The following is a 16234-nucleotide window of genomic DNA, read 5'->3' on the forward strand; positions in this document are numbered from 1 at the left end:
AGAGTAGCCAACATTCATTCTCTCAGAAGGGTAACAAGGTTAATCCAGGAAATGACAGGCCAATCAGCCTTACATCAGTGATAGGGAAATTACTGGAGAAGATTCTTAGGGATAGGATTTACTCACATTCAAAAAAAATGGACTTATTAGCAGCATGGCATTGTGTGGGGAAGGTCATGTCTCACGACCTTGATTGGATGTTTTGAGGAAGTCACAAAGATGATGAGTGAAGGCAGGATGATAGATGTTGTCTATATAGACTTTGGAAAGGTCTTTGACAAGGTCTCTCATGGCAGACGGGCACAAAAGGTGAAGTCACATGAGAGCCAGGATGAGCTGGCAAAAGTAGATACAGAATTAGCTTAGGTCATAGAAGACAGAGTGGTGGTGAAAGGATGTTTGTTGGATTGGAAATCCGTGACCAATGGTGCTCTACAGGGATCTCTGTTGTTTGTAATATATCACATACACAAACACACGCATTTACATTATTTGGAGAAGAATGTAGGTCATCTTAAGTTTGTCACAACAAAAACTGGGGGAGTCACAGACAGTGAGGGGCATTGCTGGAGGATATATCAGGATAATGGATAGGCTAGAGACTTGGGTGGAGTGTGGAGCCACAGAAAATGGGGGAGATACTAAACGAGTATTTTGCATCAGTATTTACTGTGGAAAAGGATATGGAAGATATAGACCGTGGGGAAATAGATGGTGACATCTTGGAAAATGTCCAGATTACAGAGGAGGAAGTGCTGGATGCCTTGAAACGCATAAAAGTGGATAAATCCACAGGACCTGATCAGGTGTAACCTAGAACTCTGTGGGAAGCTAGAGAAGTGACCGCTGGGCCTCTTGCTGAGATATTTGGATCATCGATACTCACAGGTGAAGTGCCGGAAGACTGAAGGTTGGCTAACGTTGTGCCACCATTTAAGAAGGGTGGTAAGAACAAGCCAGGGAACTATAGACCAGTGAGCGTGACATCGGTGGTGGGCAAGTTGTTGGAGGGAATCCTGAGGGACGGGAATCCTGAGGGACATGTATTTGGAAAGGCAAGGACTGATTCGGGATAGTCAATATGGTTTTGTGCGTGGGAAATCATGTCTCACAAACTGGATTGAGTTTTTTGATGAAGTAACAAAGATTGATGAAGGCAAAGCAGTAGATGTGATCTATATGGACTTCAGTAAGGCGTTCAACAAGGCTCTCCATGGGAGACTAATTAGCAAGATTAGATCTCATGGAATACAGGGAGAACTAGCCATTTGGATACAGAACTGGCTCAAAGGTAGAAGACAGAGGGTGGGGTAGTGGAGGGTTGTTTTTCAGACTGGAGGCCTGTGACCAGTGGAGTGCCACAAGGATCGGTGCTGGGTTCTCTACTTTTTGTCATTGACATAAATGATTTGGATGCGAGCATAAGAGGTACAGTTAGTAAGTTTGCAGATGACACCAAAATTGGAGGTGTAGTGGACAGCGAAGAGGGTTACCTCAGATTACAACAGGATCTTGACCAGATGGGCCAATGGACTTAGAACTGGCAGATGGAGTTTAATTCAGATAAATGCGAGGTGCTGCATTTTGGGAATGCAAATCTTAGCAGGACTTATACACTTAATGGTAAGGTCCTAGGGAATGTTGCTGAACAAAGGGACCTTGGAGTGCAGGTTCATAGCTCCTTGAAAGTGGAGTCACAGGTAGATAGGATAGTGAAGGCGGCATTTGGTATGCTTTCCTTTCTTGGTCAGAGTATTGAGTACAGGAGTTGGGAGGTCATGTTGCGGCTGTACAGGACAGTGGTTAGGCCACTGTTGGAATATTGTGCGCATTTCTGGTCTCCTTCCTATCGAAAAGATGCTGTGAAACTCGAAAGGGTTCAGAAAAGATTTACAAGGATGTTGCCAGGGTTTGAGGATCTGAGCTACAGGGAGAGGCTGAACAGGCTGGGGCTGTTTTTCCTGGAGCGGAGGCTGAGGGCTGACGTTATAGAGGTTTACAAAATTATGAGGGGCATGGATAGGATAAATAGACTAAGTCTTTTCCCTGGGTCAGGGAGTCCAGAACTGGAGGGCATAGGTTTAGGGTGATAGGGGAAAGATATAAAAGAGACCTAAGGGGCAATGTTTTCATGCAGAGGGTGGTACGTGTATGGAATGAGCTGCCAGAGGATGTGGCGGAGACTGGTACAATTGCAACATTTAAGAGGCATTTGGATGGATATATGAATAGGAAGGGTTTGGAGGGATATGGGCCAGGTGCTGGCAGGTGGGACTTGTTTGGGTTGGACCGAAGGGTCTGTTTCCATGCTGTACATCTCTATGACTCTATGATGCAGAAGGGATGTACACAGTAATTGACAGAACTCTTTGTTGCATCAACATAGAGGAATCTAGGTGTATAAGTCCAGAGTTCCCAAAACGTGGCAATACAAGTCGCTAAGGTAGTCATGCTTGCTTTCATTCGTGAGGACAAAGAGTGGATGAAGAAAAATTGGCAACTCATGTTGCAATTGTAAAGGATTTTAGTTAGTCCACATTTGGAATATTGTGTCCAGTTCTGGTCGCCACACTACCAGAGGGAATGTGATGGCTTTGGAGAGGGTACAGAAACGGTTTACTTGGATGTTTTCTAGTTTGGAGAAAATTATCTGAGAAGAGATTGGACAAACTTAGTTTGTTCTCACTTGAATATTGAAAGATGTGGGACGACCTGATAGAACTGTACAGAATTATGATAAGCATGGATAGAACGGATGGTCAGCCCATGGTAAAAATGTTAATTACTGGGGAACATAAGTTCAAGGTTAAAGGGACTATGTTTAAAGGAAAAGAAAGAGGCAAGTGTTTTGCTTTTAAAAACAGAATGTTGCACATGCTTGTAATGCACTGCCAGAGGTGGTGGAGGCAGCAGATACAACAATATTTAAGAGGCATCTTGACAGATATATGAATAGTCATGAAATAAAAGCATACGGACAGCCCAGAGACAAAAGGTTTTTAGTTTAGAAAGGCATCATGTATCGATGCAGTCTTGATGAGTCAAAGGGCCTGTTCCTGTGCTTACCGTGCTTTGATTTTTCTACTTTTTCTAAAAAATACACAAGCATTAAACATGTTACAGCAAATAATGCAGTGAAATGTTTATGAGGCAAATAGTATAAAACTCAGGAGATCTTTAACATAGGCGTTTGACTTTCAAGACAAAGTTAAAACATTCAGAATGCCAAAAGTTTAATATGAAAACGATTGCACCAATCCAAGAGTGTCAAGTTCGAAGTCTCCAAGTCATATGCACTGTCATTCACATTTTCTTTAAATGAATTTCGACCCTCCTAATATGCCTTCCTTGTTTTCGGCTCAGAGGGATTACAGTCAGTATCCATTCCTTTTTTCTGATTCTCAATCTTGACAAGAAATTATGACAAACATTCTTAAGCCCAACCAATCTGATATGGTATTTATCCTCCATACAAGCAAGAGTCATACTTCCCATATCCCCACCCTTTTTCAAATATTCTTGTTTTTCTTAATCCACTTGTCTAATAGATTTTTAAAAATACTATTAACCTATTTGGACTTATTATGACATGTACACAGGGCAGGTGGGACTTGCTAGCCCAGAGGTACTGAGCCCTTAAACTACTGAAGCAAAATTTAACAATCATTAATTCCAACCACAATCATATGCATTAAAAAGGTTTACTCTGCTCCAAGTCCAAACTTTAACATTTTTAACATGTGTTCCATCATTCTAATCCAGGACAGATTATCTGTCATAACATGTTCAAAGTACCCCTAACAGCATAGATAAAAAGTAAAAGGGTTCTAGGGACTGGAAAGATCTGCATGTGATTATTTTACAGCATCATAGTGATGCATTAATGTCCTACACAAAAAAAGACAACCAAAACACAGTATTTTCACGTTAAATCAATGAAACCACATTAGACTCATCTCATGGCATTATTGACTTGCACTGCAAAATTTTAATAAATAACTTTACCTTGTACAAAGTAATTTCCATCCACCGAATACAAACCAGCCTAGTCCTCGTTTCTTCTGATTAATTCTCGCTCTTGGTAATGTGTGATAGTCACTCTCATCATTTTCAAAGCCTTCTTCTGACATCATCAATGGCATCTCATCTAAACTCGATGACTCATCTTCTACTTGGTATCTGTGTTCAGAAACAGAAAAAAGGTTGATCTAGCACCATTAATATGTACCAAATGTAACATTGATTCATTTAAAGGATTAACAGATTGTTAAAATGGCATACAAAATCAAAATACTGCCGTTGCTGGAAACCTGAAATAAAAGCCACACACTCTGGAAATGCTCAGTAGTGCGGACATAATTTGTAAATTAAGAAACCAAGGTAATGTTTCATACTTCTGATGAAACGTCATTGACCTGAAAAGGTTAACTTTCTCTCCACTTACTTGGTGAATTATTCCTGTCATTTCTTATTTTAGTTAAAATGGCTTACTTGTCCAATATGCACTAATCTTTAATGAAATGCATTTGTTTGTATGGTTTAATCAATATAACAGATGCAAGGAATGCATGCAACGGTAGAATTCACATTGTAATATTTTGTCAGTACTTGTTTTTGAGAATGTGCAGTCAACCTAGAGTAGCTAAAGGCTAGCAAAGGGATCACTTAAAGATCCCTTGATTTGATTTGTGTATTTGAATTCCCACCACCAAGACTCATCCCTCAGACGAACATTTGTCCACATTTTCTTGCACAAACATTAGTTGAAACTATGTAAAATTGAAGTCGATCATTGATTTCAAGTTATGTTCGAGCCAAAGTGGCTTTCTCCCATTGCCATCTGCTGAGAATACGCATGTCATAGAGAAATACATGGTATAAAGAAAACCCAAGAAAACTTTTCCTCATTGGTGCCTTACCGCTGCATGTGTAAATGTGTACAAGAATAAAAAATTATCTCCACAGGCCAATGACTTTAAATTACTGTCTAACACAGTAATCTAATACATTAAGAACTTGAGGTCCTTTGAGGCAGTTTTTTTCCCCAACTTGTAATTAATTCCAACCCACCCCCAAAACCCAGGTGGTAGATCTCCCATGGAAATGTCCCACATCAGGGCCTAAATGTGATGGTGAATTCTCCTCAATGATAAGGGATCAACAAATTAGGTCAATGCCATGAAGATTGAAAAATTACAATTTTTCAGATACATTATTTACTTATCACTACTGAAAACTTGGATAACATGCGACATTTTATTTCCCCTTCATAAAACAACTATATTTTCGTATAGCGTTGATTTTGTCTCAAGTTCCAAGATGGAATTGCACACCCAGGGCTATAAAACTACCAAAACCTCATCCACATTATTTTAAAGCTACTTATGGCACACAGTTGCTGCTTGTAAACTTGTTGCCTCCTTGCCATGACACTTAGGTTTAGCAGTTCCACAAGGACAGGACAAAAGTAGTAATTCCACAACTCAAAACACACTTTGGGAGCTGTTAACCACTGCCCTGGCTCCACAGTGACAATTCCTGGCTGGGATTCGACTCACTAAACAATGGGTAACTTCAATGATTTTAACAATGTGTGTTTCACAATAGCTACAAATTCAGTTGGGTCACAAATCAAGATGGCAGATGCAATTAGTTCATATAAAAATGCAGCAATGTGTTTGGATCATGTTGAAGCAGTTATCTTAAAAGATCTTTCCTATAATTATAGCAGAATTCTAAGTACAGACAAATTCCATGATCCTCAAAGAGTCAATAAGAAAAGTGAGATGTTATTCCTTCCCACTTCACAAATGTATAGAGCAGTGTATCACATGTAGAAGATGTGGCAATATCACTATCTTAGTGTCCTTTAAGTTACGAGGCCCAAGTTGGAGTCTCAGTTGCTCCAGGGATGTGTCATAAGATCTAATGAACAGGTTGATTAGAAAATATCTACCAATGACTTGGATAGGCTTCAACTCAATTATGATTTTCACATAGCTCTAAGCACCAACAGGCATGTGTGCAAGCTAAGTGTTGTGATAGATGCGTTGAAAAGCAGAGGACAAAATCATTGGACAGATTCTGTAAGGATTACTGCCATCAATCAAAGCTATTATCAATCTTGACACTGCATCACTCCGATAAAATCATTTTATTTCAGATGTGCTATTCATAACTCAAATAATCCTACAGGGAAATGAAAAAGCAAAGCATCTAAAATGTTACTACACACCTAAAACAGCAGTTGATGTGTCACTTCAGAATATAAGATTAAAAGAAGTTCAACCTTTTACCAGAATTACGTACAGAGAAAAAGCAAATTTCAGTAGTTCAGTCAACTTTGCTCATTAGTGACTATCCAGATTAGGAGTTAAGGGCTGCTGACATTAATGGAAACTTATAAATTCCTTTTTGCTGATAAAATACATTATCCATGAATTCTCATATAGTACCAATGAAACAGGCATTGCTCATTAATGGTGATTTTTGAAAAACAAGAACACCATTAACAATTTTAAATTTAAAAGTCAAACTTTTGCTGTACATATTTAAAAGTCATTAAAAAAAACCTATAAGGCTTATTTCAATCCAAAGGCGATAAGCAAAGGTGTCAAAAAAAGGTGTAAACATGAAATGCCCAAAGCATTAAAAAAAATCACAGGATGCTTAAAAAAATCATACACTGGCCTTTTTTTAAAAAGAAACAGCTCGACTTCATTTTTTCAAACAAGGGCTTATCAGAGGGCACACACAGATTGCATAACGTGGTTCTGAAGTCATGCGGTGCTAGAGGGTCAACTTCAATGCTTGATCAGCTCAAACTGAAGTATGATAGTTGGCCCAAGGTAAATTGTAGTGGGGAGGGAGGAAACGGTGACCTCTCCTACTGGAGAGTCCCAATAAGTGCCAACCAAACAAGAGAATGTTTAGGCTTAGCTGATGTCCTGCACAGGAACAGGATGGATTACAGAACAATGTCAGAGAAGATATTCAGGATTATATTGTGCTTGCCTGACTCCCTGATGAGCAATGAATACTGAATATAAAGTGTGTCATATCATAGTAAAAGGCACCATAACATTGTGGAAAACATTTCTAATCAAACCATTAACATGTTAACTCTTAGATCACAAGGAGTACTTCACACTCGTCTGCACTAAAGACAAGACAGTACTTGATGTAGATCATCTTCACTGACCAAGCAAAGAAGCAACCTACAGTTGACAAATCAGGTTTTCAACATGGGTTTGAGAGCTTGGTTAGAAAGTGAAGCTTTTGCAGCAGGTTTTCAAACCATATTTCCAAAGTGAATTTGACTTTCATAGTGGGTATTTTCTGTGTCTTCTTGATTTAGTAATTATTTTGCTTTTCAAAAAATTAAGTTAGCAAATTTTGTGAAATCACGTTAAAGAAAAAGAAAATAATGCTTTTTTTCACCAAATACGTGAAAAGGAAGAGAGAGATGCCAGAGTGAACAAAACTTCCTTGGTGAATAAAGGAGAGGGAAATAAAAATGGAGAACCAGGAAATGGCAGAGTAGTTAAGTATATATTTTGCATCAGTCTTCACAACAGAGTACACTAAGAGCATTCCAGAAATACTAAATTAACAAGGGCAAAAAGGGGGAGAGATGGGGAGGAAATAAACAGTAACTATTCCCAGAGAAAAAAATACAGGAGAAACTAATGGGACTGGCAAATCCCCTGGACCTGATGTGATGAACCCTAGGATATGAAAAGCAGCACCTACAGATAATGGATGCACTTGTACTAATCTTCCAAGAATAATGGACAGGCCGGCTATTTTCCCTGAAGTGCTAGAGGCTGAGGGGTGACTTTGTAGAGGTTTATAAAATCAAGAGGGGCATGGATAGGGTGAATAGCCAAGGTATTTTCCCCGTGGTGGGGGAATCCAAAACTAGAGGGCACAGGTTTAAAGGTGAAAGGGGCAAGATTTAGAACGGACTCAAGCGACAACCTTTTCATACCATGAAGGTGATGCATGGATGGAATAAGCTGCCCGAGGAAGTGGTGGGGGCTGGTACAATTACAACATTTAAAAGACATTTGGATAGGTATATGAAAAGGAAGAGTTTAGATGGATATGAGCCAAATGCTGACAAATGGGACAAGATATATTTAGGATATCTGATAGGCATGAATGAGTTGGACCGAAGGGTTTGTTTCCATGCTATAAAGCTCTTTTTACTTCTAATTATTAGATTCTGGATAAGCCCTGGAGAATTGGAAAATTGTTCACGTAAAATATTTATTCAAAAAGGGAAGGAAACAGTTAACTTGACATCTATTATTAGGAAAACATTACACAGTCTGTTATGAAGCATGTAATAGTAGAGCATTTAGGAGTACATAATAGTCAAGGAGCATCACCATAGCTTCAACAAGGGGAAACCGTGCCTGACAAATTTATTAAAATTCTTTGAGGTGGTAACAAGCAGGATAAATAAAGGGGAACCAGCTGATGTAATATATTTGGATTGCCAAAAGACATTAGATAAAAGGTAACACCTTTTGAAGAGGAATTTCATCAGAGGGTTGGGAGTCTTTGAAACTCCTGGTCACAGAGCTCTGGGGGTAGAGTCCTCATGGATATTTACAGCTGAGCTAGATTTGTGGTCAGTATAGAAATCAAGGGTTACAGGGACAGGGCAGCAAAATGGACGGGAGGAGTATCGGATCAGTCTTGATCCCAACAAATGGTGGAGCAAGTTTAGATATGCCAAACAGTTTATTCTTGCATCTATTTCTTATGCTTTTAAAGACCTTACTTACATGTAAGGCTACTTCATAAAATAAGAGCCCATGATATTCAGTAATATATTGGCATAGATAGCAGATTGGTTAACAAAGAGGAAAAAATTTGAAATGAATGGTGGGTATATTCACGATGACAACCTGTAGATAGTGAATTGCCAAAGTTTAGGGAAGCAAATCTACCATCTTCATCTTGTTTAGCCTACATGTGACTACGGCAATGTGGCTGACTCTCAATTGCCGTCTAGGTAATTAGAGACAAGCAAGAAATACTCACCGAGTCAGCAATACCCAAATTCCATGTCCAATCTTTTGTTTTACTACAGATGAGGGAAGTGCAAGTATTAGAGCCAAATTTGCAGATGCCATAAACCAAGTGTGACGGCGAGTGGTGAGAATGATATAGAGCCCACAAATGGATATGAAACAGCATAAGTACGCAAGCAATAACTTGGTACATGGAATATAATATGGTTATGCACTATGGCAGGAACAGGAGAGGAAAAAGAGCATTATTTAAATGACAAAAGACTGCAGTACATTGATTTGGAGGCATAAATCACAAGAAGCTAGCATCCAAGTTTAGCAGATAATAGGGAAGGCAAATGGATCTTTCCTTTATTTCAAAGGGAATGTAGTATACAAATAAGAAAGTCTTGCTAAACCATAAAAGGCACTAGTTAGACCACAACTAGAATAGAGAAGTTTTGGTCTCACTACCTATATTGGTATTGTAGGCAATTCACTAAAGGCTTACTAGGTTGATCCTGGATATGGAGGAATTTTATAATCAAATATACTGGGTTTGTATTCATTGGAGTTTGAAAAACGAGAGGAGACCTCTTTGAAAGATGTTGGAGCTTGACAGATAGATTGTCTCCCCATATTTGTGTCTGTAAATGTGCAGGTGGTGGTAGGTAGTGTCTCAGACCAAAAGCATAATCTCAGAAATGGGTCACCCATTGAAGACAGATGAGGAGTAATTTCTTCTGACAGCAGAAAATCTGTGGAATTTTAACTTCAGAGGATGCAGATACTTGGTTGTTAAGTATGTGCAGGGCTAAGACATTTTTAATTATTAAGGGAATAAAGGGTTATGGGAAAAGGCATGAAAATAGAGCTGAGAATTATCAGACTTGCTGCAACCTCACTGAATGGTAGACTCAAGTGGCCTATTTCTGCTTCCACACTATGTTTTTATGGAAAGAATAAAGAGACAAAAACATAGCAAAGTATTCCTAAATCAAGTTTTGTTTTCAGGTATTATGTACGGTACTAATTACATTATTGGCGGCCATTAAGAACCACAGTACTGCAATAAATTAAAAATATCAGCCAAGTCTCACAAACTTAAACCTATGAAAATTAGTTGTTAGTCATGTAATAAACTCCAGGCCAGAAAAGTCATCTGTAGATAGAAACCAAACATTCAAAAAATTACAAAGTATTTTACGAAAATGGGTGTGAAAGGACGTAATTATTTTCAAAGAGGATTATCATATTTATGGATAATTGTATCATACTAACATATTCAAGAAAAGTAAATTTCCTTGAGTGTTTAACATTTTCAGTTGTTTACAAGTTGCTTCAACTTGTCTAATTAAAATAGGCTTGCAAACTAACTGGGCTCAACAAGACATTTTAGCACTAAAAGTCACAGTTTGTTCTCCCATTTACAGAACATGCTGTCCTCTTATTTGAATAGTTCTTTCAAGCTGTGAAACAGCAATTGTCGGTAGTGCATGGCAAATGACCAAGTAGATTCCATGGAATATTTCCTGAGGGTTCTTGTGTCTGCTTCTCCTTACCATGAACGAAACACACATGGAAACATTTTCATTAAAAACCGTACATAAAAATTCTCATGTGAAAATATCCCAAACTTCATCTTCAAGGAACCAGAAAAGCATAAGAGATCTTAAAAATAGATGGATACAGGAAATGCTACACAGTAAAAAGGGTTATCACATACTGCTGGAAACAAAAAGTGAACCACATTCTTGCCAATAGAAAACAGCTAAGTCAATGGCTTGCAGAGAATGTGACCGTTGGTGATCATCCAAGTAATAGTTGGGGAGAATTATGTCAGGGTTTTTTTTATACCCACAAGCTTGGTATTTTGACCTCACTGATACTAAATAGGACAAAGTTTGAAGGTTAATTTGAAGCATTTGAACCAACTATTTCCTGCTTAGAAGCAGAAGCTCCTCTGATCTTTGTTTTTTGCTTTCATTCAAGACTTCTTTAGATAACACTGAGGTCAGCATTCACACAGTAGACCCAAATTAACACTGCTAAATTTGGTTCTCATATTCTGACAGCTGACTCAAACACAAGATAGGAATAGCCATTCGACCCCTCAAGCCTTTGTTACCATTATGGCTGATCAAACTCAATACCTTATTCTTGCACATTGTCATATCCCTTGAGCCACAAGAACTATAGCTACCTCTTTCTTGATAGCACGAGGTTTTAGCCTCAACCTCTTTCTGTGAATTCCACAGAGTCACCACTCTCAATGAAGAAATTTCTCAGCTCAGTCCTTATCCTTAAATTATCACCTCTAGTCTAGACTCCTCCACCACTGGGAACAACCTTCCTATTATCAAACCTGCCTAAGTCCAGTTAAAATTTTATAGGTTTTGTACACCCCCCACCCCTCATGCATTTGCCCACTTATCTAGCCTGTCCAAATCACACTGCATCATCTCTGTACATGCCTCACAGCTCACCCTGCCACCCAGCTTTGTCACGTGCAAATTTTGAGATCTTACATTCAGTTCCCTCATCTAAGCAATTAGCATATATTGTGAATAGCTGAGGTCCTAGTACCAACCCCTGTGGTACTCCACTGGTCCCTACCTGCCATTCAGAAAAAGACCCACCTGTTCCTACTGTTCGCTAACCAATTTTCTATCCATTTTAAAATGCTACCCTACTCCCAGTTGCTTTACTTTTATATAGTAATCTCTCTGTGGGAGCTTCTCAAAAGTCTTTTGAAATTCCATACCAATCACTGGCTCACCTCTTTGACTGTACTAGTCATAGAGTCATAGAGATGTACAGCACGGAAACAGACCCTTCAGTCCAACTTGTCCATGCTGACCAGATATCCCAACCCAATTTAGTCCCACATGCCAGCACCTGGCCCATATCCCTCCAAACACTTCCTATTCATATACCCATCCAAATGCCTCCACCACTTCTGCCCATTCCACACACGTACCACTGTCTGCATGAAAACGCTGCCCCTTAGGTCTCTTATTTCTTTCTCCTCTCACCCTAAATCTAGTTCCAGATTTCACCACCCAGGGCAAAAACTTTGTCTATTTATCCTTTCCATGCCCTTCATGATTTTATAAACCTCTGCAAGATCACCCCTTAGCTTCTGTCGCTCCAGGGAAAACAGCACTCGCCTATAGCTCAAATCCTCCAACCCTGGCAACATCCTCGAAAGGGTTCACAAAGAATTTACAAGTTTCACAGCAGCCTTCCGATAGGAAGGAGACCAGAATTGCATGCAATGTTCCAATCGTAGCCTAACTAATGTCCTGTACAGCAGCAACATTACCTCCCAAGTGGCACCTCATCCAGCTGCAGTACATGCCCAGCCTCGCTTCACACCCCAGCCCGAACAACTCAGCTCTTAGAGAGATCCTTATCCCAAAGTTACGGATCTGATTTGCCAACTTCCCTTACCTACATTGCTCTAACATGACAAAGGCAGTTCACCTTGGAGACCTGCTGCAGATAAAGGTACAGCCTGGCACAAGATTTACACCATCGCCCCTAGATTTTCAGGGGTCAGCGAGAGCTCACCAGGCGCTGCTGGAACCACAACGTTTTTCAAAACATGGGCCGCTCTCTTGGGTTGAGTCCATTCCAGGGTGCCCTGCGCTTCACAAAGAAAAGAGAACTCTCCCTGGGGCTCCCATCGGCTTCTCCAGGACCATCTGCATTACTACACTGGGCACACTGAGGCGCTCACCTCTGCCATTCCGGATTCAGGGCTCTGAACCAGACTCTCTTTCAATTGGCTGAGGGCAAAGGAGGCCATCGCCCGTCCCTTTAGAATGCACTAGCCTATCTCTTAGGACCGACTGACCCACGTTCAACTGCTGTTCATATGGAACCCTTCCCCACTTCGGCCTTCAAAATTCTCATTTGAATATTTGCTACTACCACCAAGGTCTGCAGCTGCTCCACCCAGGCCCAATCCCTAGGCTTCATGTTCACAGCAGCGACCCTGCTACCCATCGTGGCATAGCCCCCGTGGGCTCTGCATTGCTAGCGACACTGGGTATGGGCCCAACACTCCAGCGCCATCCATTTTCAGGGATGGTTGATTCGGCAGGTGAGTTGTTACACTCTCCTTAGCAGTTGAAGAATTCCAGTAGATCTGTTAAACATGATTTCCTTGGTGTAAGTCCATGCTGACTGTGTCTGATTCTACCACTGTTCTCTCAGTGCTCTGCTATAAAATGCATTAGCATCTTCCTCACTACTGACATCAAACTCACTGATCTATAATTCTGTTTTCGCTCTACCTCGCTTTTGAAATAGTGGGGTTCCATTAGGTATTCCCTGCACCCCTCCCCCCACCCATAGGAAATGCACCACACTCTAAAGAATGTTAGAGGATGACCACCAATGCATCCACTATTTCGAAGCCCAATTAAGTACTCTGGAACGTAGGTGGTCAGGCTTTAGGGATTTATTAGTCTTCAATCCTGTCAACTTCGCCAGCACAATTTCTTTTCAAATACAGCTTTACTTCAGTTCCTCCCCTCAATAAAGCCATCATTTCTGGTAATGTTATTACTGTCCTCCTTTGTGAAGGCAGAAGCAAAGTATGAATTTAGTTTGTCAGTCATTTCTTTATTGCCCACTATAAATTCCCTGTTGACGGTAAAGGACTAGATTAGTTTTCGCCAACCTTTTTGCTTTGCATTCCTATAGAAACTTCTCATACTCATATTTCCCCTTGTTAATCAATTCCTAGATCCTCCTGTCCTGACTTCTAAACTGTTCCCAATACTCATTTTGGGCACTTCTTTCTTGGCAAATAGTATTAGATGCAAACAAAGCATACAATCACCAACTTCGCTTGCAGACTATGCTTTAGCCACTTACTACTTTGCCCTCTTGTGCCAGACAGAGATAAGCAATTCTTGTAGTTCAGCCATTTGTTCTTTGGATGTTGGCCATTGCAGAGTCTCAGATCCACCTTGATGAAGAATTCTATCATATTATGGTTGCTTGCCTCCAAGGGATCTCTCAAATACATTACCAATTACTCCTTTCTCATTGCACAATATCCAGTCCAAGATGGCCTGTTCCTGAATTGGTTTCACAAAGTACTGGTTCAGAAAACCATCCCATATATACTCCTCCACAGTATTGTGACTAAGTTGATTTACCCTATCAATGTGCAGAGGACAGTCACCCGTAATTACAGATATACCTTCACCACATGCATTGATTTCCTGTTTAATGCCATTCCTAACATTACCACTAAAGTTTATGTACCATTCACACAAATTTTTTTTGCCCTTTGGTATTTCTCAATTCTATTTACAGATTCTACATCGTCTGAGCTTATATTTTTCCACAATATTATGTTTATATCCTCTTAACAATGCAATTTCACTTTTTTTTTGTCCTTCCTAAATGCTGAATATCCCTGGTCACCCTGCTGCCAACGTCTCCATAATCTCATCATACCCATTTCCATGTATTTACACAATTAATTCAGCCACTTTATTTCAGTCACAAAGTTTTAAGGCTTACCTTTCTAACAATTCTTGTTCGATTTCCACTATTTTGCTTACTGAGGCCTTATTTGATTTTGGCCTTGGATTCCTCCATCTATCATTTTTATTCTTGCCTATCATAATTGACTCATCCAATTACCATCCCACTGCCTATAACCAACAAAAGCTAAATGAGAGCTAAATTTACCTACTAGGATAGACCTTAAATTCTGATATTCATGACTTCTGAAAGTCCCAGCCTAAAAACATTACCAGGTGTTTTTACATAGAAACGGTCACAAATTGTATTAAAAAAAACTAGTACTGCTGCCTCACAGCATTAGGGTCCCAGGTTCAATTCCACCCTCAGGCGACTCTGTGTGGAGTTTGCACATTCTCCCTGTGTCTGCGTGGTTTTCCTCTGGGTGCTCTGGTTTCCTCACACAGTCCAAAGATGTGCAGGTTAGGTGAACTGGCCATGCTAAATTGCCCGTAGAGTTAGGTGCATTAGTCAGAGGGAAATGGGTCTGGATGGGTTATTTTTTGGAGGGTTGGTGTGGACTTGTTGGGCCAAATGACCTGTTTCCACACTGTAGAGAATCTAATCTTCAAAAAAAAAGAAAATAGCACTAAAAAAGAAAACAATGTATTTGTTGTTTAAAATTACCTAATAAATTCAAAATTTTAGAGGATGATTTCCTACACTACAAAACAGTATTAAAACTTAAAAACTCAAGGTTGACTATGACCTAGCTGAAGGTTTTTAAGTCTCAAAGTCAGGCTTGTGCATATACAACAGAATAAAAAGTCTCCTTTAGCACTGTAATCATTGTGTTTCTGAAACTTGGCAAAGATAAAGAAATGAAAGCTGATCCATAAAGGGATCACTTCACAATTTAGTTGATATTAAAAATATCTAATTATTGTCACGGCATAAGAATATAATGTCCGAAAGAGAAAAAATTCACAGGGATGAAGAGTGGAAATGGAGGTATTCTTACAGAGAGCTGGCACTAAAACGACAGGCTGGATGACGGTTTTCCTCTTACAACCACTCATTCTGTTAAATGAATAGAGTGTGAAAAAAAATTCAAAATTGGTTTTAAGGAAAAAGCCTAATAATGTATTCTGAGGACTGAATAAAAACAGAATGCTGGATTCATACGAGAAAAATCAGCCTGCAGTCAAACCAACCAAACCAATTCTGCTTCAAATGGTGACTCCTGTCAGTTCTATAATTTTCTACTTTTACTTCAAATTTCAGGTGCTTGTTCTTTCTTTTCTCAAGAGAAGCTATGTAATCAAATTAAGGTAGGTAAAGCAAACCTGTTATAGGCCTCTACTTTGTTCCTGCTTCTTGAAATGCTCCTGCAGAAACAGCCATACTGAAAGTTAGATTTTTGGGAAACTGCCAAAATGCTGTACCAGATAGGAAACATTTTTTCTGTCTGAATGTAAAAGAGAGGGGCCAATATTAAATAAATACATAACTCTTCAATTGTTCTGGAACGACTCCAGAATTAAAAGCGCTCTCAACCTGAAAGCAAAACTAACTGATTTATGTGGGGAAACTGCACTTAAAGTGCAACCAAACAGCAGTGTATAAAACCATTTCAAAGTGAGATTGTTATCAAGTAATATCAACTATTATAGAACAATTCAATAACAAAATGACAAAGAAACTATTTCTTCCTCATACGTATA

At 39.5% G+C, this 16234-nt stretch overlaps 1 protein-coding gene across 2 annotated transcripts in view; it reads right to left on the reverse strand.

Annotated features, from left to right (window-relative positions):
• atp9b (ATPase phospholipid transporting 9B) overlaps positions 1–16234 on the reverse strand; it is a 344153-nt gene that overhangs the window by 286211 nt on the left and 41708 nt on the right. For both annotated transcript variants that reach the window (XM_072570843.1, XM_072570844.1), the window contains exon 2: positions 4006–4179. In XM_072570843.1, the coding sequence (XP_072426944.1) occupies positions 4006–4179 (174 nt within the window). The remainder of the gene's footprint in view (positions 1–4005; positions 4180–16234) is intronic.

The sequence above is a fragment of the Chiloscyllium punctatum genome, chromosome 5 (genome assembly GCF_047496795.1).
Source record: "Chiloscyllium punctatum isolate Juve2018m chromosome 5, sChiPun1.3, whole genome shotgun sequence".
Lineage (NCBI taxonomy): Eukaryota > Metazoa > Chordata > Chondrichthyes > Orectolobiformes > Hemiscylliidae > Chiloscyllium > Chiloscyllium punctatum.